This window comes from Leptidea sinapis, chromosome 14 (assembly GCF_905404315.1).
Source record: "Leptidea sinapis chromosome 14, ilLepSina1.1, whole genome shotgun sequence".
Classification (NCBI taxonomy): Eukaryota; Metazoa; Arthropoda; class Insecta; order Lepidoptera; family Pieridae; genus Leptidea; species Leptidea sinapis.
Window position 1 is genome coordinate 398,665 of NC_066278.1, and position 24,271 is coordinate 422,935.

Below are 24,271 nucleotides of genomic sequence, written 5' to 3' on the forward strand. Positions count from 1 at the left end.
AAAAGGTTCTATTTTAAATTAAAATATTTCAATTAGAATTTAAATTTCATCTATGATATTTTTCGTTATAATTATCAATTAAGTAGTTAAATATATATAAGTGAAAATTTGTAATTAGCCTACAGTACTTAATTATATACTTACCTACTTGTTAATAACATAGCTGTAAGTTTTCCGAATAAAATAAAATTAAAAATAAAATAAAAGTTAAATAATAAATATATAACATTTTGGTACATTTGGAGATTATTATCTACTATACATAAATGAATAACAAAAAAAATGTAACAAATTCTCTAGCACTCGACTTTTTAATTCAAACGCTTGAAACCAGTGAAAGCATTTAAAACACTTGAAAAACTAAAATCGCTCCTACCTGAACGTTGAAAAAATCGGCCAAGTGAGAGTCGGACTCGCCCATGAAGGGTCCCGTAGCAGCAATATAAAAGTTATATAGAAAGGAAAATGATATTAAATTATTTTAATGGAAAAGGCAAAAAATCTGCTCAAAATCATACAGTGCAAATGAGCTCTCATCCTATCCTATTAATATTATAAATGTGAAAGTGTGTATGTCTGGATGTATTTTTGAACTTCTTTAACGCAAAGACTACTGAATGAATTTTGATGAAACTTTTCTATAATATAGCTTACACACCAGAATAACATAAAGGCTATAATTTATAAATATATTGAAATAACCGTTTTTTACTAAATGTATATTATGAATACATATACGTATACCGTATATGCACTAAAGTAACATTTTTTACAATTTTTGTCTGTCTGTCTGTTTGTTACGTCTAATCCGGCGACTTTTATTGGCAAGTAGCTGATGTAATAAGGAGTAACTTAGGCTACGTTTATTTTAGAAAAATAAAGCAATGTCCAAGAAACGGTCTACTTCTAAAAATAATTTAAATGGCAAAACAACGTTTGCCGGGTCAGCTAGTCATTTATATGTATTAAAAAAAACTACTTACTAGATCTCGTTCAAACCAATTTTCGGTGGAAGTTTGCATGGTAATGTACATCATATATTTTTGTTAGTTTTATAATCCTCTTATTTTACAAGTTATATTTATATTTTTGAAGACCTATCCTATCCCCTATAGATACTTATGGGTTTGATGAAAAAAAGTTTTGAGCTTTAGTTCTCAGTATGTATAAAATTTATTGTTTTTTTTTTTATATTTTTGTATAATGTTAGTGCGGTTCACAGAATACATCGACTTACCAAGTTTCAACAGTATAGTTCTTATAGTTTTGTAAAAAAGTGACTGAGACATACACGGACAGACAGACATGACGAATCTATAAGGGGTTCCCTTTTTTGCTATGTAGCTACGGAACCCTAAAAACCTGAAATTAATTTAATATTGTAGTGTAAGGCTTAATTACACAGTCGACGCCAGTTGAGATTGGTGTCGTAAAAGGCATCTTGAGTGCTCTTTCATTATCAATCAATTCGACTAACTGTGAGTGGCGTTCAAATAATTCTTGGCCTCGCGCTGAATTGAGGAGTGAGATTGCTTTGAATTGCCACAAATCATATTAACTCAAAGTGGCTTTGATGTGTAGATGCGTATCTACATATTTTGAAATCTAGGTTTTTATAATTTATTTTTTAACACGAGTTTTAAATATTTATTAAGATTAACAATCGTCCATTAAGATATTTACCGTAAAGTCAATGAAACTCAATATGGCTTTGATTTGTAGATGCGTACGTCTACATATAATGACAACTAGAATTTTATTACTAAATTCTAAGCACAATTTTTAAATATTTATTAAGATTAACAATCGCCCGTGAAAATACTTACCGTAAAGTCAACGAAACGTCGAGATGAAAAATTATAATTTGGAACAGACTTACAAAAACTGGCTACTTGCTTAGAAAGCATTGTTTTTGGAATTTAATAGTTATCATGTGCTCACTAAAATTGCTTGCGGCGGCGTCGTGTGCCGGGTCATCTCCTTCCCCCCAAATACGTGCGAAAGGAACGATGGCTGGTCCATGCGTCAACAATAAATCATTGTATTTGTTGGAATGAATATGAAAGGAGTAATCGCATTACTATTTATTACAGTAATACATGACAGTAATCACGACCATCATGTTCGAGAAGCATCCTTAAACAAACAATGAGTTCAAGCTCTAAAGGTTGATGCATCCAATATACGATAATTTATATTTTAACAATTTGTTCTTTAATTCCTTTTATGAAATATTTAATATTTAAATTCTGAGCGGCACTACAATTGCGCTCGTCACCTTGAGACATAAGATATTAAATAAGTCTCATTTGCCCAGTAATTTCACTAGCTCCGACGCCCTTCAGACCGAAACACAGTGATGTTTGCACATTACTGCTTCACGGCAGAAATAGACGCCGTTGTGGTACCCATAATCTAGCCGACTTTCTGTGCAAAGGAGCCTCCCAACCTCCCTGGTAACTAATTTGTTTTGTAATACAGCCATTGTAAATTACTCTATTTTTATTGAAAAAAGCCGTTGAGTTTCTTGTATGTTCTTCTCACGTACTCTACTTTTTCCCAACATATGGTAGGTTCAGTAATTTCATAGAAATATTTATAGTGACGATTCAAAAGCGCTTATTTTCAGCCAAATTGAATAAAATTACATCAACAGTAAAAAATGTGCTGCACACAGTGTACAAATTTCATTGAAATGTGTTCTGTAGTTTTACATTGTAGATTTACAGTACATTTTGATAAAAACTCACAGATACGAACGATCAAAATGCATATAAATGTCGCTCCATGTCGAATGAATTCCATCTGAATTGATAATATTTTAAATAATTTATGCAGAATACTGAATCAATGCAGCCCAAGCCCTTATTCACACAAAGAAGTCAATGCAATCAGTTATAATTAACATCTATTCATATTTAAATGAGTGTGATATTATGCAAATATGTTTGTAAACTTTTCATTTCAATTTAGTCAAATTAACATACTCTTAATAACGAGTTTTAAAGTTATTAAATGATGTTACATAAAAGGGAAATGTCTTATACCTTTTGTGTGACGTTCCTTCGCGCTTTTTTATCTAGTTATTGTAAATCGGGACGTATTAAGAATTTTTTTTTTTAATTTTATTTAAAATCCTTTATTTATAATGCAAATGCATAATGTCCTCGAATGGCGACCAAGTACCGGAAGGCGTAGTGTTGGTAGGATGGACAAGGTGGACCGACAATCTGGTAAAGATCGCTGGATGAGGGCAGCGCAGGATCGATAATGGTGATCTTTGGGGGAGGCCTTTGTCCAGCAGTGGACGGCTTCCGAAATGATGATTTATAAAGCATGATGCTTTTCTGTGAATGAAATCTGTTTCAGGCTGTAATGTGTAACTTGTTTTATTGTTATGTATTACTAATAATACTCGGATAATCTGTAGGTTTTTCGATAGCTTCTCTAAGGATAGCTTTTCCGTCGAAAGTCATTCGTTTTGAAGAACTGCCCATATAAACTTTCACCCTTAGTTTTTACCTTTTAGAAGCTAAATTTCTAAATGACATATTTAGGTTCTTATAGCCGAAGCAGGTATTTAAATTAAGAAATAATTGAATATTTCGGAGTTTAAAACCTATGCAAAATTAATGAAATTTTCGAAAATGGCTTCCAAATGCTTACTCACGTCATTTAAAATTCTTGCAAAATTTGTAGCAATAAATTAAATACCACTACTATTTAATAATTTGCACGCTGAAAATTATAACAAAAATTATATTAATAATTTACAAAATAATTAATTATATTGTAAAAGAGAGTGGAGTGCTTTTTGCTATAATCATCATCATCATCAGGCGGAAGACGTCCACTGCTGGACAAAGGCCTCCCCAAAAGATTTCCACGACGATCAGTCTGCGCTGCCCTCATCCATCGTATTCCGGCGATCTTGACCAGTTCGTCTGTCCATCTTTTGGGGGGCCTACACTGCGTCTTCCGGTACGTGGTCGCCATTCAAGGATTTTACTGCCCCAACAGCCATCTGTCCGTCGAACTATCTGCCCTGCCCACTCCCACTTCAATTTCGCAATCATTTGCTATAATATCGTATTATAATTCTACATATAGTTCTATCCAATACAAAGCATTAATATTGCAATACAGTTCGATTCTCAGTTAGGTCATGGACAGCTGCTTAACAATCTAACAACCACGTCATGTTATTGAATTTAAAAGCCATTCTAGCAGAACTGCTAAATTCAAACGTATTTTACGATGACAATACAATAGAAATAAATAGATACACATATACTGTATTAATAATAAACGCGAAATAAAGTTATTCGAATTATTTTTTGTCTTTATCTTACTTTTGTCACTACAAAATTACATGATAGGGAGAAATTATTTTAATCTTGGAGTAACAAGATGTAGTAAGGTATACTCGCGTCATACATAAGACAATGTCTTCTTCGACTATGATCGCCTGGTACTACAAAACACTACATAAAATTAATTTCAACGACTATCTTACAAATTTTGAATCAGAAGAAGTTTTCACTTCACCGCTACTATATTTATGTCCTCCTGGTATCTATGCAGTAATTACGTCGTGCGAATGACGTCGGAATATTAAGGTATAATCGCGTCATACATAAGACAACCTCTTCTTCAACTATGATTGCCTGGTACAAAAACACTGTATAAAATTGTCTCAAGAATTTTCGATCAGGGCACGTTTCATGACGCGAGTTAAACATTTTATACCCATCCAAATAAAAGTGCTAAACGTCGTTAAAGAAGTTTTCACTTCAAAAATATACGTTACCAATAGTACCTACCATTAACAGTTCCATGATGGGAACTAATGATGTTTTCTTTCCAATCACTAGTTCTTATTTTATAAGGAATTTGAAACCTTAGATTTTATACACAGCACTGTATAACTTTAGATAAGTGCAGAGAACGCATGATTCTCCTTCTCTATTTCCCTTTCTCTTTTTCGACTCACACACACGCATACACTATGACGGCCATACAGTACGTAACGTAAAATGGGTTGGCACCATCTCGTCGCCACCGCACCCGCTCATTGGTTTATATCAAATAGCGTGCACTCCCGGTTTTCAGTAACACATTTCCGCCCCTTTTTCCAAAATCACTCATACAAAAAATATCTGGCAACCGAGATTAAAGATTATACACATCACTAATACAATAGCCACGGTATGGTATTAAGTAAACATTCTCAAGGTGAAAACTTTAACAGAGATCTATTAAGGCTTAAAGCACAATCGCGGTGCCACTCAGAATATATTTGGGTATCAGACTCCTAAGCGGCAATGAATTTTATCTTGCTGTTCTTGTCATTTCTTATTACAAAATAGTGGTATTACTTTACTGCCGATTCTAACCATAATATAAACATTTCACTAACGAAAATTACCCCCGCATAAAGTAAATGTCTCGTAATCCACACCCGCTCATTTCTAATGAAACTTTTTACCTCATACAGCCACTATGAGGAATGCCGGCTGCTGTGCTTGCGAAGTCAAACTCATCAAATATTTGATAATTTGAATCATTGAATGAAAATATACTATAAAGATGCAGGTTCATAACAAAATAATGGATTTCAATTTTCACACGCGGAACTTTAAGTCGTCTTACGGCCGTTGTCAATAACCTATCTATCCTTAGTTTAACTTACTAGAGGTAAGACAAATCTATCCTTTTACGCTTACTTACATTTCAATAACCTATACCTATCGACATAAAGCAATGGACTATAACTATATTGGACATAACTATGGATAGATAAGATCTTGTCATTAATCGGTGACAGCAATGTATCCGTAACTAGAGATACCTTATTGAAAACGGCCATTAGTGACACTTCATATCATAAGGTATTTGTAAGTAAAAGAATCAAAGAGGCAGACGTGTCAAAAATTTAAAAAATGTTTTAATTTTTGATTATAGTAACAAAAAGTAATTTCATTTACTTACAACTAGTTCTGATCTTACATACAGATACTTAAATTAAATTCTTTTTAAATTAACTTTATTTTCATTATGAAGTACACGTAAACACACATCTTCCCTGAGAACAACCATTTACAACAATCCAATTATTTAGACAATTAAGTCCGGGAACTTCAGACAGGTTCCGAGTGTCCCTAAGCACTAACCCTAGCACTCTCCGTTAAACTATTTATGGTGCAAATTGCTCAAACTATATCAAATATACTATACAAACCCTGCGCTTTGGAACAGGTGTGGAACCTTCTCATAATAACGTCTTAAAACGAACAAAGTCGTAAACAAAATTTGGTAACAAATTGGAAAATAATATTTTAGTTAATTCTTTGTGTGATTTAGACTCTATGAAGTCACTAGAATTGTCACGTCTTCAAGATTTGAGATATGGTCTTCAAGATACTTTCTTCCACGTACATTGAAACTGTTGAATGAAATTCCTTGTGCGGTGTTTTCGATATCACGTCGCTATCTTCATATTAATCGCGTATACCCGCCTAATAGGCCAGCAATGCTCGAGCTGTGAGAAAGCTCGTGCGGCGGTGATCACTCACGATTAGGCGACTTATACATTTTTTTCATAAAGAAAAGAACCTAAAGCCTATGCTTCGCGTAGTGCTATATAACCTATCATATCTCAATCTGCCCGTGCACTGCTGTTTTGCGACAGAAAATAGCCGTGTTCAATGAATTTAAATGGTTCTACCATTTAAATTCATTATTTCTATATTTCTGTACTATTTCTATATTTCTGTACATATAATACAAATTAAATTATTTCAAATTATATTAAAGTTTTCTTAGTAACTAACTGCCAAACTATTAAGTTAGCACGTAGAAATCGTTTTTCATGAAAACTTTTCACATTTATTCTTTGCATTGTGATTGTAGAAGCACGTTTTGAAGGCAAAGCTTTTTGTTGTTCGTGGTAAGCTAAAAATTTGTTTTCAACCTAATTTTAAAATTTTATAGGTATATAATATATAGCATTTTTGGTTTCGTAAAAAAAAAGCATTGTATAATATAGAAGTATATTTTAGCAGTCATCATCATATCAGCCGGAAGACGTCCACTGCTGAACAATGGCCTCCTCCAAGGATCTCCACGACGATTCCTGCACTGCCCTCATCCAACGTATTCCGGTGATCATGACCAAATCGAAACCAAATCTTGTGGAGAGTCTACCATTACTGCGTCTCCCGGTATGTGGTCGCCATTCGAGGATTTTACTGCCCCAACGACCATCTACGCGTCGACGTATGTGCACTGCCCACTGCCACTTCAGTTACCCAATCATTTGGGCTATGTCGGTAACTTTGCTTCTCCTAAAGTTCTCCTCATTTCTGAACTTGCAGGGAAACTCCAAACATAGCCGTCTCCATCGCCCTCTGAGCAACCACGAGCTTTCTCGTCTGGTCAAGTAAATCATCATTGGCAACATGGACCGGTTGAAAACCTTCGTCTTCAGACACTGTGGTAATTGAGACGAGAAGATTTTACGTTTGAAGTTTTGGTGGCGAAATAGATAGAAACTTCGACACCCACCACGGCGCTCCCGGTTCAATCCTCATCGGCCAATATAACCAATGTGTTTTTGGGTTTCGAATTTATATATCTACGTCTATTCAACTTTATAAGATCGGAAACACTCTTGTTTTTCCTCTGGTGTTACAAGATAGTGTGGGCCACGGTGATCAACATCACCAAATGACCCGTTAATATGGTCGTTCTTCTTCCTCTTAAATTAAAACGAAAGAATCAAATGAAATAATACTTAAAGTCGTTAACAAAACTAACACAAAGTTATAAAACTTTGTCTAACCCAGCTGAGTTAAATAGTCGCAAAGATAATAAATTAGAAATAACAATAACTTGCTCGTATTACCTTGCCACTAAACTTTATGATCTAGATAACATACAAATGTGCTGTGAATATTAAGTACTGGAGGATAGCAAAATTAAATTATATTAACCGCCTTTTGTTTATTGCGAGCAATGTGGATATTATTCTAATTCGATAAGTTTGGATACACTTCATGAAGTACCAAATATAAATTTGTATATAAGTTTGGGATTGTATCACATAGTCTATGGTGGTACTCAGTAAGGTGAGACAGTACTTCACTATAAACCAACCTGCAACTTTATAAGGCACAAATTTTTCCTCACATGGAGTACTGTTCTCACCCCTGGGCCCTTTCCAGTACCAGCTTCTTCAATTTGACCGCATACAACGAAGAGCGGCTCGAATCATTGGCTTGATTATTTGGCGTTGCGTAGAGATGTGTGTTACCTCACCATCTTCTACAGAATCTATCAAGGAGAGTGCTCAGAGGAGTTGTTCGGGTTGATACCAGCAGCCAATTTCCACCACTGAACATTACGTCAAAATGCAAAATTACATCATGTTAATGAATTTCTAGCCTCACGTAGCTACTTTGTGCAATTTTTTCTGAACTGATATGACTTAGGGACCTTCAAGATTAGACCATACTCCCAACTTCAAGGCCCGCAATGTATATTTTGACCCCTGATATTTCGTGTATGCTATAATAAAACAATTTTACGAACCACTTGAATAGAATATATAGTATAAATAGCTTCTTTTAAAGGAAATAATACCCGATTCAAAATACTATTTAACTTTAAATACTTAGCGCACAGTGTTTCTAGAAATATCAAATTCAAATTCAAATATTTTTATTCAAAATAGGATTTAAAATCACTTATTGAATGTCAAAATCTACCACCCATTCAAAAGAGACTGCCTTAGACCTGAGAAGAATGGGCGCAAGATACTCAGCGGGCTTTTTTTTTAAATATAAAATATGGATTACAATGTAATATCGTACAATAAACGTGTTCGCTTTATTCCCAGTCCGTGGTGTCATTAAGAAAATCATTTATGCTATAATAACCTTTCCCACACAAACGTTTTTTAACAATTCTTTTAAATTTCGTAACACATTTGTTTTGTACATTTTCTGGGATCATATTGTAGAAGCATATACATCGCCCAACAAAAGACTTACTAACTCGACCCAACCGAGTAGTAGGCACAACAAGTTTATGTTTGTTCCTCGTGTTAACATTATCAATGTCACAGTTTCTAGAAAATTCCTCAATGTGCTTATGAACATACAAAACATTATCAAAAATGTATTGAGAAGCAACAGTCAAAATGTTTATTTCTTTAAATTTTTCTCTTAATGATTCTTTAGGACCTAGGTTATAAATCGCGCGAATAGCCCTCTTCTGCAGCACAAATATAGTATTAATATCGGCCGCACTGCCCCATAACAATATAGCATAGGACATAATACTATGAAAATAACTAAAGTATACTAATCGCGCCGTATCTATGTCAGTTAACCGTCTAATTTTCTTAACCGCATATGCTGCAGAACTAAGCCTATCGTAAAAAACCTTAAAACACTACGCTTACTAAATTACTTAAACTTAAATACTTAGTGTATTTAATGAAATGAAATGAAAATGAATTTATTTAAATAATTATTTTTTTGTTTAAGTAGTAAAGAGATAATAATTATAAACAAAGGAGAAATAAACAATAACGTTTTTTAATGTCTTACATGTTATGTATTACAAAACCGTATCAACTTACCCGTTTCTACTCAGGTTTTAAACGGACAAATGAGCGTACAGGACACCTGATGTTAATTGAACACCGCCGCCCACATTCTCTTACAACACCAAAGGAATCACAGGAGCATTGCCGGGCTTTTAGAAAGGTGTACAGGCTGATTTGAAAGATATCTATGTCAAGGAAGAAAGTTCTTTGAAAAAGGCACTGTAAGGGAACGCCTGACATCCTGATGGTGGAGATGATATCGTTATTTTGTGGCGAGTCGTGCGGAAGTGGAATTCGGCGGCAGGAACCAGGTCAAGCAGTTGTACGGAAACTCCCAGCAACGCCAAATGATCTAGCCATTCACAGAGCACTGGATCCCCGACAATTCGAGCAGCTATGAGTTGCACGCGGGCATTAGGTTCTACCTGATACTGGGGTGCGTCCGACCAGAGGTGACAACAATACAGGCATTGTCTGGTGTTCCTGCGCTTTTGGAGTGCGCTAGAATCTAGGTCAGCTTGAAGTATTACCGTGATCTATTAATGACCCCTAGCTTCATTGAAGCCAATTTGGCTTCCTTGACACCTTCCAGATGACCCGTAGATATGACCGGACGTGGTCTTCATAATCTACTCGCAGCCAGAGAGTACACCCTACCCTTGAAATTTCCGAAACGTTGACAGCAGATATCATCCCCAACAAACACACCTACCCATATTATTATTCTTTCATTATTCTGTGCGAGTGAGGAACTTACACCGTCACATCAAAAAACCTTTTTAGTCACCCACAACTCACAAAACAGTAGTTTCGTAAGTTAAATCGTAAAAAAATACTTGCTTTCAAAAAAGTTCATTAAATTTATAATTTGTTAATATTATAATAACATTCGAATAGCACAAAAATAGTTGTATCCTATTGTATCCTATCCTTGGGTAGGTATTTCGTAATGGATGCTAAATAATGGTAAAAAAGTATCGATAAACTATAATTGCGAGGTATTCCCTATTAAAGACTTATTTTTTTCGTTATTTGAATGTTCACCACTTCAGTCATCACTAATCAGTGATCAGTGTATCGCGATTCGCGAGTCTTCTGGGCAAATAGTTTATGTGTTTGCTTTTCGAAGGAATCAAGCTGAAATAGACACTTTCTACTACTGTATGTGACGTGTGTACATGTGTAAATTTTGTTTTTAAGTTTGTTAATTGTTATTGCTTTTACGGTAAATTTGACATTTAGTGTTTCTTTGACGTTTGCGAATGCGGGTGAGCTATTTTGAATATAAAACAAAATGTACAATATTGAATTTACAGTTCAATTCAGTTATACCGAAATAAAAAAGTGTTCGTAAGAATGAACATAGACAGTTTTTATTTCGTCGCAAATAATCAAACAAATCAAAGGTGAAGCCGACGATCCAGAGGTCAATGTACGTCGTCTAAACAGTACTGCTAATTCTTAGTATATTTATTTGAATATTTATTTTGTTTGAAAATTTCACTTTTTCAATTTAAAGTTTTTAATTAAATTGTAAAACTTTAAATACTAGTGTATTACTTATATTTTTATTTATTTCATAGGTATGCAGACCATACTGTATATTCAATAATTTCACTATAACAACTATATACAAGAAACGCTAAATGATTTGTAACACGTCTGACACTTTCGACTGCCCCAACAAGACGTACCCAATAGCTGAGAGTAATTCGTAACAGTTCCACTACTACCAATCTTCATAATACGAAACTACCAACATCATAATAAAGTGACGTCACTAGGATTTTCCATGTGATTATACTATAATACAATTACTAAAAATATACTAAATGTAATATCTAAAACAATATAATATAATATATAATATAATAACTTTTATTTCTCACCAACAACCAAAATTACAATATTGCGAAAACTTAAAAATACAGGGGATACATAAGTTTTGGTTGTGGATCGCTGGTGCCTGTGGTAGGTAATAAAATACCTGTATTACTGGTCACCAGGATTCCACTTTTACACAGGGACTAAAAAGCTTGAAATTCCAAAGGATAGAGGTAAATGTGTGTGTGTGTGTATGTGTGTGTGTGTATGTGAGAGAGAGAGAGAGAGAGAGAGAGAGAGGGGGTGTATGTGCAAACATGCGTACGATAGAGTGTTCTCGGTTTATAGGTGTGCTAACTACCCAAGACCTCCAGAAGTCTCTCTGTGTGACTGTAATCTTGCAAAAGGAGCCATTCGTGTGCAGTTGACCGACATTTGTATATGTTTAGACCATACAAATATAATACCTTATAAAATATTATTAATAAACAGGTTACAAATTATTCTATTAATATTATATTTTATAAAAGCTTCACCCGCTCATAAAAACCTCAGACATATTGGAAATGTTTTCGAATAACTCTATAATGCATAGATTTTTAGTTGCCAAACATATTTGCAAATGTATATGAAATATGCATACAATGTAGTTTGTGAGTCATATTTATTATATATATTTGCGTTACGTAATTTGTTTTCAGGAATTTGGAATTCGTCGTCTATTCCGCTCTCAACTATTATTAAATGCACATATTGCATTCCTCTTGCAATATAAATTCCATTCATTGCATACCAAACCACAGTGATGCATAGTGAACTTTAAGTAATCTGGATAATTGGCTGAAGTCACTTTAAAACACCAGTTTTGCTGGGCAAGTTTGACCATATTACTAGTAACTACCCCGACTTTGTGTAAACTGAAATTGATATTAAAATTAAAAGTGTAACGCGTCACTGTATTTAACTGCAAAGTGTTGCAAAACAACATTGGCTATGTTTTTTTGTACCTATTTTTAGTTTGTAGCTATTTCTATTCATTTTGTACTACAATGGCACCTATTTCTAAAGTGACGCAGTAATGTCTAAACATTATTATGTTTCGGTCTGAAGGGCGCCATAGCATAATTACTGGGCAAATGTGAATTAACATCTTATTGTCAAGGTGACGACGAGCGCAATTGTAGTGCCGCTCAAATTTTGGGTTTTTCAAGAATCCTTAGCGGCACTGCATTGTAATAGGCAGGACGTATCTATTACCATCAAGTGAACGTCCTGCTCATCTCGTCCCTTATTTTTATAAAAAAAAATATTTTTGAGTGATATAATAATATACCATGCTATTGGTGAAAGGATATTTAACATCGGTTAAGCAGTTCTAATTTTATGCCCTACAAACAAACAAGATTTATACAAAAATATAATTCTGATTTCTTATATGATAAACTAGAAGTATCAGATGTATTATTTATTTACCACATTAGAATCCTCGTTACTATAAACGATATAATTTGCGGTACTCAATTTCCATAAAGTCATAGTCTATTAGGCTTAAACTAAGCCCTTTTGAATCGTGAACTAGAAATATTTCTTTTAAATTACTGAATTTACCATATGTTCGTAAAAAGTTGTGCTCGTGAGTAGAACATACGAGAAACTCAACAGCCACTCTTTTCAATCAATTGGAGTATTTTACAATGGCTGTAATATAAATAACAAATTAGTTTGTAAGGTGCTGCATCCAATATAATATAAGTCGTGTTTAAATAATATAAATTAATTCATAAAAGTAATACAGAATTAGCTGTATATAAATTATTGTATATTGGATGCATCAACCTTTAGAGCTGGAATTCATTGTTTGTGTAAAGATGCTTCGTGAACATGATGGTCGTGCTTACTGTCACAATTAGTAATTGCATTCTACTAATACAATGATTTTTTAACTATAACAGGTCCACCTGGCAATATAATAAATAGTAGTTAAAAAAAACTAAAATACACACTTTTTGTAGAAAACAGGACTAAAAGATAGAAAAGTTATTTTGAAAGTTAAAATTAACATCAATTCCTGCCTTACAGATGAAAAAGAAACATGAAAATTATACATATAAATTAACAAAAATATTATTTTGCAATTTGAAAAATGTTTCAAATCAATGTTTTGCCATCGGTCCTCGATAAATCTACGAAGTTTGAACGAAATCTGGCCGTTAAAAGTGGGTCAAAATCGCGCCCAAACGAGCCGGTGTCAAACAAACAGGTGTACATACAGGTGAAGCGTATAAAATGGACAAGCCTCTATGACATTAAGGGAAAACTACAGAATACCATTTCGTTTTCCTCTATTATAGTATCTGTCTTAAAGATGTGTAGCTCATGTTAGGTAAGGTTTGGGTTTAGGTAAGGTAATAAATTTCGTTGTAATTACAATTTCATATTTACTATCTGAATTCATTGAAGCAGATTCACGGCCGTTTCAATAATCTTATATATATTGCTGTCACCGTTTAATAACAAGACCTTATCCATATTCACCATAGTTATGTCCAATATAGTTATATTCCTTATATATTGACGACCTGTATAGCCGAGTGGTTAGCGATCCTACCTACTAAGCTAGCGGTCCCGGGTTTGAATCCCGGTAGGTGCAAGCATTTATATGATGAATATGGATGTTTATTTCCGAGTCATGGATGTTTAAATGTATTTATGTATGTTTATATGAATTTATGTATGTTTAAGTAAGTATGTTGTATTAAATATGTCATTGTCTTGTAACCCATAACACAGGCTATATATGCTTAACTTGGGCCAAGATAATTTGTTTAAAAAGTGTGTCAATATTATTATTATTATTCCAATGCTATCTATCAATAGGTAATTGAAATTTAAGTAAGCGTAAAAGGATAGATTTGTCTATCTCTAGTAAGTTAAACTAAGTATAGATGGGTTATTGAAAACGGCCGCTAGTTAGTTAGTTAGTTTAGCTGGGCTGATTACACACTTAGCCTCTTGATTGGGCCATTGTGCGTTTTTAAGAGTAAGTGTGAGTGCGGAGTAAGAACTCCAACCAGCTCAGGTCATTCCAGAAGTCTAGCAGTCTTTTTAAGTTCTAGTGATTCCAATAAATTCTGCTTGAAATATCGTGCTTAGGTTGTATAGTGTGAAACGGCCGCTAAAGTCGTATTCACATCATAAAAAGATTAATCAATTAGGATGGCTCTAAATTCTAATTTTACTGATGAAGTGGCTGAAATTACTATCTGTAAATTCACTTGATACCAAATCGCCTGGCACGTTATCTACTTCATAACTAAGCACGTAAAAAATATAACGAATAATAAAGTTGTAAACTGCAGCTACATGCGATACGATTCGCAACAAAATGAACCAACAAAAAGTTGTTCAAAGTTTTAATGGACCGCAATGAACTTGGACATCTCTGTTACATCCTGTTTTTTATATCAACTGCTACTAATTCTGATTCAGCCTAAGATTACTCACGCTTAATTTGACAGACTGAAATTAAAAAATATAACTCCTTGCTTTTTTAAAAACCATGTTTTATAATCCAGCATTGGCTACGACGGTTTCCTATTTTTAACCGACTTCAAAAAAGCAGTAGGTTAACACGTCGGTATTTTTATATGTTTGTTACCTCTGAACTTTCGATTTTGATAATTCTCTTTTTATTCCAAAGCTTCCCGTGTGGCCCATTGTAATTTGGTCCAGATTTCACAATGGCATCCATGAGAAAACCATAAAAGTCTTATATTTGCTATAAGTATGTGCGCGATAAATGGACGGAAAACTCAATATCGCCAACCGACTTCGATGATTGGGCGTAGTATAAGTTGCTGCACTTTGCGACTTACCTGCGATATCTAGTTGGAGCGCAGTAGAGACCAATCCTTAATCTAAGTGTGTTAATATTTACGCAGGCAATCCGTAAAAAAAACAATACCTCATTCCCTAGATGAAACGAAAATAAAGAGATTAGTAAGTCATTACCTATGTATCGATTCTTTAATACTTTTGGTTTGGTTTTTGATTATCGAAATGAGTAATTAATAGATTGAAATATTAATCACAGATCGCCCTTTAAAAATTGCAATTGAATACAGAAAGAAGCCGTATAAAAAAGGAACGTTTCTTCAATTTTCCAAAGGATCACTTGATTGTCCATCTCTCTACGAGTCTATCTGTTAATCTGATAATTTTTTTTCAGTAACACGTTTCAATTTAAATTAAATCTTAAATCTACGTGATCTCACAGCTCTGTTGTTGTTCCAATAATAGCTTACAGAATATGTTGAAAACACGTTTAAAAATATAGTATTAAATATTATGTACTTTATTACAAGTAGAAGGATTTGGTAGAAATCAGAAAAACATACAAGCTAATGAGAAGATACTGATCTTGGAAGTAACGGATAGTTTTTTATCAGCGTATTGAATTTATGAACATCCTATATAAATATGAATAAGGTTGATGCGATGCCTTTAAACTTATATAACTGGATATGCCTTGGTTCAGTGGTTTACCTACGTATCTAAATACGTGACAGGAGAAACGATCCTCGATTTATTAAAAACCCCTCAATCATAACAACAACATAATATCGGAACATATCTACTTTATTGCTAGGTAGGAATAAAGTTTGCTGTTCAACAACAATTATTCATTTATTGTAATATTTTAGTTCTGCCGTACTTAAGTAAAATAAGTTTCTTATGAAAATACGGGACGATACGAGTAGCACGTTCATCTGATGTATGTTCATTGATAGGCCCTGCCTATTACAAAACACTGCCGCTCAGGATTCTTGAAAAGCCCAAAAACTCTGAGCGGCACTACAATTGCGCTCGTCACCTTGAGACATAAGATGTTAAGTTTCATTTGCCCAGTAATTTCACTAGCTCTTCCAACCGAAACACAGTAATGTTTATACATTACTGCTTCACGGCAGAAATAGGCGCCGTTGTGGTACCCATGATCTAGCCGGCATCCTATGCAAAGGAGACTCCCACAACTTTTGTTCTTTTTAATTAATTTTCACTTTAGAGAAACTAAAATTGTATAATTTATGTATATTATTTATTTATTAGTTATGTTATAATTGCATGTGTTCGTTGCCTGTAAGTGCAATAACACTTAGATTTAGACTTATTTAGAAGTAATATTATAAAATTATGTAATTAGTTAGTGATTATTGTGTTGGCGATGCTAATAAATAAATAAATTTGTTGCATTGAAGCTTCTACCGCATTTATCACCACATAGTGTCTCTAAGAAGTGTTTGACCTGATTTTTGTCACCAACATCATATTCTTTAAAATCATATACGTAGAGCACACTAAAAGTTTTGCGTAACTTAAAAAAACAATATGTTATTACCAAAATATTATGTTTCTTGCTTTACAAAATACACTCCTTTACAATTTGACATCCGACATATTTCAGTATAACAGTAGTGTGTTGGTACTTAGACAACTCTATAACATATTTTGCATGTCAATTGACGGAAGATATTGGATTATTAATAATATTGTGTTAACATCTTAACTAAAATATTTCTTGCAAATAAAATTTCATATCATTTCATTGAATGCGATTTAAAAAGAAGAATGTAATTATATTTAAAAACAGAACGGAAACAAAATAAGAGATACAGTGTTGTTAGCGATAACGAAAACATAGCAATTTATAAAAGCATGCGTGACTTGTTAGCTAATGAGGAGTGAGGACTGACTGAAGACCCTCTCTCATCACGGTAAGCTGGGCTCTCTAATTGTGACGATTCCTCGCAGACATATTTTTAAATATGAGAAATGTTAACGTTGTGGCAAAACTGTATAGTTTTATGTCTGTCGTCGACATAAGTTCACCAAATGTGTTACCAGTGGGAACACAGGAACCAGTGTGTGGAGGCCAGAATGCCGGCTAGATTATGGGTGCCACAACGGCGTCTATTTCTGCCGTGAAGCAGTAATGTGTAAGTATTTTCGTGTTTCAGTCTGAAGGGCGCCGTAGCTGGTGAAATTACTGGGCGAATGCCACTTAACATCTTATGTCTCAAGGTGACGAGCGCAATTGTAGTGCCGCTCAGAATGTTTGGGTTTTTCAAGAATCCTGAAAGGCACTGCTTTTGTTATGGGCAAAGTCAACGTCATGCTTGTCCCGTCCCTTATTTTCATGCTTATATGCTCTAGTAACTTTTCCCACACAAAGTTTTTTAACAATTCTTTTAAATTTTGTAACACATTTGTTTTGTACATTTTATGGGATCATATTATAGAAGCATACAGCATATAGTAGATGTCGTTTATTGGGCGATGTGTATGTATACATAGCCCAATAAAACTCGACTTAACCGGGTAGTAAGTAGGCATAACAAGTATTTATTTTTGTTCATCCGTGTTACTAGTTTCGGAGCATTCAGAGGTAATAATGTCTGAGATATTATAAAATTTTTTTTAATTCCTTCGGACATTATAATAACATTGAAAAGTTTATAAATACAAATCTCTAACAAGTCAAATACCAAAGACTATTGAACGTAACAAATTGACGATGTGGTTTCGTAATCATTTAAGAGACCACTCTCCCGCAGCAACCCGAGCGGCTCAATGCAATTGAGGTTAATAAAAATGCAATTCTCGTAATATGTCCCCTAGCTTCTATGTTTAATTTACTTCAATTTGAATATCTGATGCTTAGATGTATATGCGGAAAAGACAAGCATCTTTCATATAACATTCTAAGTTTTATTGAAATGAAAACTTGTTTAACCGCGTTGGGTGCTTTTTGGTAGGGGTAAATCTTATGGGTTCGCGTCACCGTAGTGCTCATGACTGGTGCACACGATAAATAAATAATTAAAAATAAATATATTTAGTCAGACACTTTTTAGATGGGTTAAATCTCGTGAGTTCGCGTGACCGAAGTTCAGATAAGATATACACAGCGCTAATGTTGCACAATACGTCAGCTACAGATATCTGTACTTTATGTAGTCTGTCTAGTATATACTAGCAAGAAATACATTAATGAATGAACGTTGGAATTCCAAAAATAAGTAATAAGTAGTATAGTAATATAGTAGCCATAAACCATCTAGGATAAATTTCGCATCGAATGGTGGTAGTTTCATGTCGATACGATCAGTGTTTTAGGCTTGATTGAGCCTCAAACAAAGATCATTTTCATGATATATATATATATATATAAAAAATTGAGATACTTTTTTATTATTTAAACAGCCCTCGAACAGGCGGATCTGCGAGTAGAGATCTATTCATGTCATCTGTGTTTTATAAATAAACATAGTATACTACCGTAATAGACGAACCCTGTGTGAAAGTGAGATTACTATCCTTACAAAATACCTAGGTGTGAGAAAGAGACGGAATAGATGAAGACCATGCAACCGTTTCGAAACTATTTAGTGTCTATTAGTCTCCTGTCAAATGAGACTGCAATTTAATTTTAGTGTTTTTATAGTTATTATTCTGTGTTTTAACGGATATTAATTATATGGTGTCAAATTCTGTATTAGATTGTGTTGTTTGTTAGATAAAAAGCTTTAGTGGGGTCCACATATTACCCATCTAGCAGATAGACTCAGCTCTGCGGCATATGCAGTTAGAAAGATTAGAGAGTACACGAATGTTGCGACCGCTAGATTAGTGTACTTTAGTTATTTTCACAGCATCATGACGTACGGTATATTACTATGGGGTCATGCTGCTGACATTGATATAGTGTTTGCACGCACTACAAAAGAGAGCTGTTCGTACTATATATCAGCTTGGTTATAGACAGTCTCTCAAAGAAAAATTTAAAGAAATAAATATTATGACTGTTCATTGTCAGTACATTTATGAAAATTTAATACATGTTCATAAAAATCGTCACCTTTTTGCTCTTAATAGTGATTTTCATTATTATAACACTAGAAATAAGGGATTGCTTGTAACTAATTCTAGTAGGCTTCATATACATAATAGCTTTAAGGGTAAATGTATACACTTCTACACTAAAGTCCCAGCCACTGTTCAGGCATTATCTATAAATAAATTTAAATGTTTTATAAAAAAAAAGCTCTGTCGTAAATCCTATTACTCCACTGCTGAATATCTAAATGATCGGACAGCCTGGGACTAGATTGTGATTATTTTATAGCGATAAACATTTCACAGGTAAATTCTGATTCTTCGATACTACTTTCGTGATGTTTATTTTCGTTGAACATATGCACTTAAAATACTAAATATTAAACAAAAACACACTATTTTCTTAAGATTATAATCATTTAAGAATGTTGTATACGTGTATATGACGCCGCATATCAATATTTGGAGGAGTGCCGAAAATCAAAATACTACACACTTCACTACCTCACTAACACATCTGTAAAACTAGCACACATGAACATTTTAAATTTAGTCTCGCCGTAATGAGGAGAGAGTTTCTCTATTACGCTTAAGTTTATGGTTTTAACTCCACCGATAAATGAATCAATTATTATTGCAATGTGTAAAATGTCGAACAGGAGCGAGCTTTCACGTGTGGGCGTAAGCTTAAATGTATTTTACTATATTTGGAGTTCATTTTATATTACTCCGTTACATTCGCAATACGTTTGTCTCGATTGTTATCAATATTAAGTTACACGTGATGTGGATAATTTAATGTAACATATCTCTATATATAAATTTTCTCATGTCGCGGTGTTTGTAGTTAAACTCCTTCGAAACTGCTTAACCGATTCTCATGAAATTTTGAGTGCATATTGGGTAGGTTTGAGAATCGGACAACATCTATTTTTCATCACCCTAAATGTTAAGGGTGGTCCACGGCAATTTTTGTTTTTAATGTAACTTCAAATTTTCAACCATCTACGATCAACAGTTACTTTTGTATCGCGATTTTAATATCGGCAATATAACGTTTGCTGGGTCAGCTAGTATAATATAAAGTTGTTTCTTTTTATTATAACTATTGTCTAAAATAGCTCTTTGTCTGTTATCCTAAGTCATCATAAGTGATCGGACAGACTGGGACTAGATTGTGATTATTTTATAGCGATAGTAATGACTGTACAATATTGTATATTATTATTGAAATGAGCCCCAAAAAAGAATGCTGGGAGAGTTTCTTGCGCCGCTTCTTCTCTCTCAGAGCGCCATTTGTTTCCGAAGTGGTAGTAGTATCTAGTCTATTAGAAATAACATCAAAAAGAATTATTGTAAAGGAATCAATTTTGAGAAAATAAATGCCTTTTATGCCTTTAAGTGTCATCGTCATTACGCCTCGTAATATTGTCTTTTAATAATAATTGTAACCAGCAGTCTGTCTGTCATGTTTGTACACAACAACGCGTAATTGATACAGAGAGATATCATGTGGTTTCTATTCATGAATATTAATGGCGGAACAATAAAATTATTTGAATAATCGTAACAGGAAGATGCTTGCCGGAAATTACAGCGTTCGTTGAAGTTATTTTGTAACATTTATCTGTAAATAGTGTTTGAGAAAATTACACAAGAAAAGCTTAAAGGCTTAGAATACACTATCATATAGACGATGTGACAGCACGATAGTGCGTGATTTATTTTTATGACAAGAAGGGACGAGACGAGCAGTACGTTTACCTGATTGTAATTGATACACCCTGACAATAACAGTGAAATGCCGCACAGGATTCTTGAAAAATCAAATAATTCTAAGTGGTACAACATTGAGCTAGCCTCCTTGAGACATAAGATTAAGTCTCATTTGCCCAGTAATTTCACTAGCTACGGCACCCTTCAGACCGAAACATAATAATGCTTACATTACATTATTGCTTTACGACAGAAATAGGCGCTGTTGTGGTAGCCATAACCTAGCCGGCATTTTTAGGTTTTTCAAGAATCCTGAGCGGCACTGCATTGTACTGGGCAGAGCGTATCAATTACCATCAGCCGAACGTCCTGCTATTCTCTTGCCTTACTGTCATTAAAAAAAAATGGTCAAACATAATATTTTCAATAAAACCAAAACCATACCTGAACCGTCTTCTACGCCAGGGTCTTCTGGGCGTGTTATCCAACGATGAACTCCAATTTCCATTATTAGATGGAGACACTGAATTGTTCCGGGACTCAGAACTCCTCGCACTTTCCAGAAGAATAGCAGTGTACTTAGTTATCAACATTATCACTCACTTTAGTATCACACGTTGGTTTTATACAAAACGACGCGATCCTTTAACTTGTTTTGACACAAAACTAAGCACTATTCATTTATGAATGCACAATTAAGTCTAGTTAAGTATGGTATATAATATAATAATATCCTTACGACCGAACCTTGCTAGGATTTTTAAAAATGTACAAAACTTGAACAAAAGAAATCTAATAGCACATCTGGATTCGAACCGGGGTCTTCTGCTTTCCGGATCACCCAATGTCCCATCTGAGCTATTTTAGTCTTGTATATACTGGCGAAATTTGCCTTTGTATTCTAATGTTATTGTAGCTGTTTCTGATTACAACACGGATAAAACGACATTTTTTTTAATTGAAACTTAGCTAGATCGATTTCTCGCCCCCGGAACTACCACTAAATTTCATTAAAATTGTTGGAGCCGTTTCCGACATTCAGATTATATAATATATACAAAAATTGCTCGTTTAAATATATAAGATATCACAAGCAGAGCCGACACACGCTGCTTTGTCAGTAAAAAAACGATGTTAGTATTCGGGAATAATCTAGTCTAAAGCCATCGGAAATATGTAGGTACCTATTCAAAGTTATGAAACAAAAATGTATTTCTTGAATGATTTTATAATATGTGGTAATAAATAATAATAAGCCTCACATAATTATATCTCAAAGGGTTCAGACAGCGTTTTCATTGAAAGCTCCCAGACGGCTTATTTTTCCAACACCACACAAATATCATTGATGTATACAAAAATGTATTCAAAAGCTTAACAAATTATATACTAAAACCTTCCTCGAGAAACAAGGTATCATTTGGTGAAATCAGCATGAAAATCAATGAAGTTCTTTTTGAGTTTATCGCGAATAGACAGAAAGACAGACGCAGCGGAGGACTTTGTTTTAAAATATGTAGGTATGTACATTAAATATTTTTAAAAGAATAATAACTGTGTGTTCTTAAAACAATACCGAATCCAAAATTATACTTAATAAAAAAAATATTGAAGTAGGCTTTATTTTGCGGGAATCCATTATTATCAAAAAAAAAAGTCTCGTGCCGGAGTTCGGCGAATCAACATCTCCTGAGGATGCCTCATGTAGAAGCAAAACACGTGTCGAATTGTTTGAAGACGAATATTGACGGAATTAACTCTCAAGAAAACTCAAAACATTTGGATTATACTTAACTCACTTTTTGTATGTAAGAATATCCGGGCAAAACTCAATAACTACTTAGATTTAACTCAAATTTTGCATGAACATTAACAAGAGATCATTACAACATATACGCTACATATTATTACGAAAGATGCAGGCATATTGTTTTTGCTGTTATATAGCGTCCATACGGACGTCATCGCGGGCAACAGTTAGTTATATTATAAACATATTAAATGATGTTAACTTTGCAATTAATTGTGTACCTACACTTCGAATTGTAAATTGTAAACACAATTTAATAATGTGTATTATAAATAACTAATATAGCGTTTTATTACTTGATAAAATGCATTTGATTCCAATGAGAAGTCATTATGGAATCCTTTTTCGCATTAAGTTTATTTTTTTTATTTTTATTTATTTATTTTGTAGGAAGCCCACGTTGTGTACAATGTGTTGCCTTATGGTAAATTTACACATTAATTACTTATACTATCTAACATCGTATCTATACCCCATTTACCGGCTAGCCCGATATGCAATTAATTACTTAAATTACAAGTACCTACTTAAAGGATGGTTGGTTAAAATTAAAATCCCGTTTTGTCTGTATCCTATATCCTTTGATTCCGATTAAAAGGTTCAATTGTAAATGATGGTGCAAAAAACGCGATATCCTACAATAGGTCAGGGAAAGCTTAAGTTTTAATTTTGCAAAAGAATACGCACTAATAACTTACCATATGTCTTCAAAAATATCCTAAAAGATCACAAAAAACTTCAAAAATACGTTATAAAACAGTTCAATGCGACGATTAACATTTAAGCGTCGAGGGAAGTACAGTACGATATGTCGGAAAGCAACACGTAAACTGTTCTCGGACAGGCGTCACGCTCGCCTGGTCACTGGCCATCAGTTGTATCCCCTAACAAAACAACGGGATATGATGAATTATGTACACCCACACAAGTTAAGAACGACCCAATCACTTCAAATTTAAAATCACTTACATAAAACAGTTTCAACTTCTGTAAAGTCGGTATTTGTAACAAGGCAGTTATACATTACAGGGAAAATGGACGAATGGCTCAATGAGATGTAGAAGCATTTAAGGCGTAATAACAATGACCTGTATAAAAACCACTGGACAGGCTGTTCCATATGTTTGACAGATTTTTTTTTGTGCCTCTTTGAAGCGCAACTCGCGAGCGTCCAGAGAACTAATTTTGACGTATAATACAAATGGCTGCAAAGGAACGTACAATACTCTGAAGTATTTTAGCATTTTGAATTAATTTGTGTTAACGTAATAAAGTATACATTTTTTTGTAAATAGTTTCCCACCATCTATCGATGTTTGCTGAGGGTGTCATCACTAGTTTTAGTACCGCAGACTCTCGCTACATGGCCAACAGCGCCAAAATGGCGAATATCAAACAGGCACAAAAGCACT

At 33.9% G+C, this 24,271-nt stretch overlaps 1 protein-coding gene across 4 annotated transcripts in view; it reads right to left on the reverse strand.

Annotated features, from left to right (window-relative positions):
- The window catches only part of LOC126968051 (protein sprint), a 331,292-nt gene that overhangs the window by 171,890 nt on the left and 135,131 nt on the right, over positions 1-24,271 (reverse strand). Inside the window, exon 2 of one of the 4 annotated variants that reach the window (XM_050812830.1) lies at positions 21,494-21,800. The exons of 1 other annotated variant lie outside the window; for it this stretch is intronic. In XM_050812830.1, coding sequence (XP_050668787.1) covers positions 21,494-21,642 — 149 coding nt within the window. In that variant the 5' untranslated portion in view covers positions 21,643-21,800. Of the gene's footprint in view, positions 1-21,493; positions 21,838-24,271 lie in introns of those variants that run through there. 2 more of the 4 variants (XM_050812832.1, XM_050812831.1) reach the window with 2 other exon arrangements.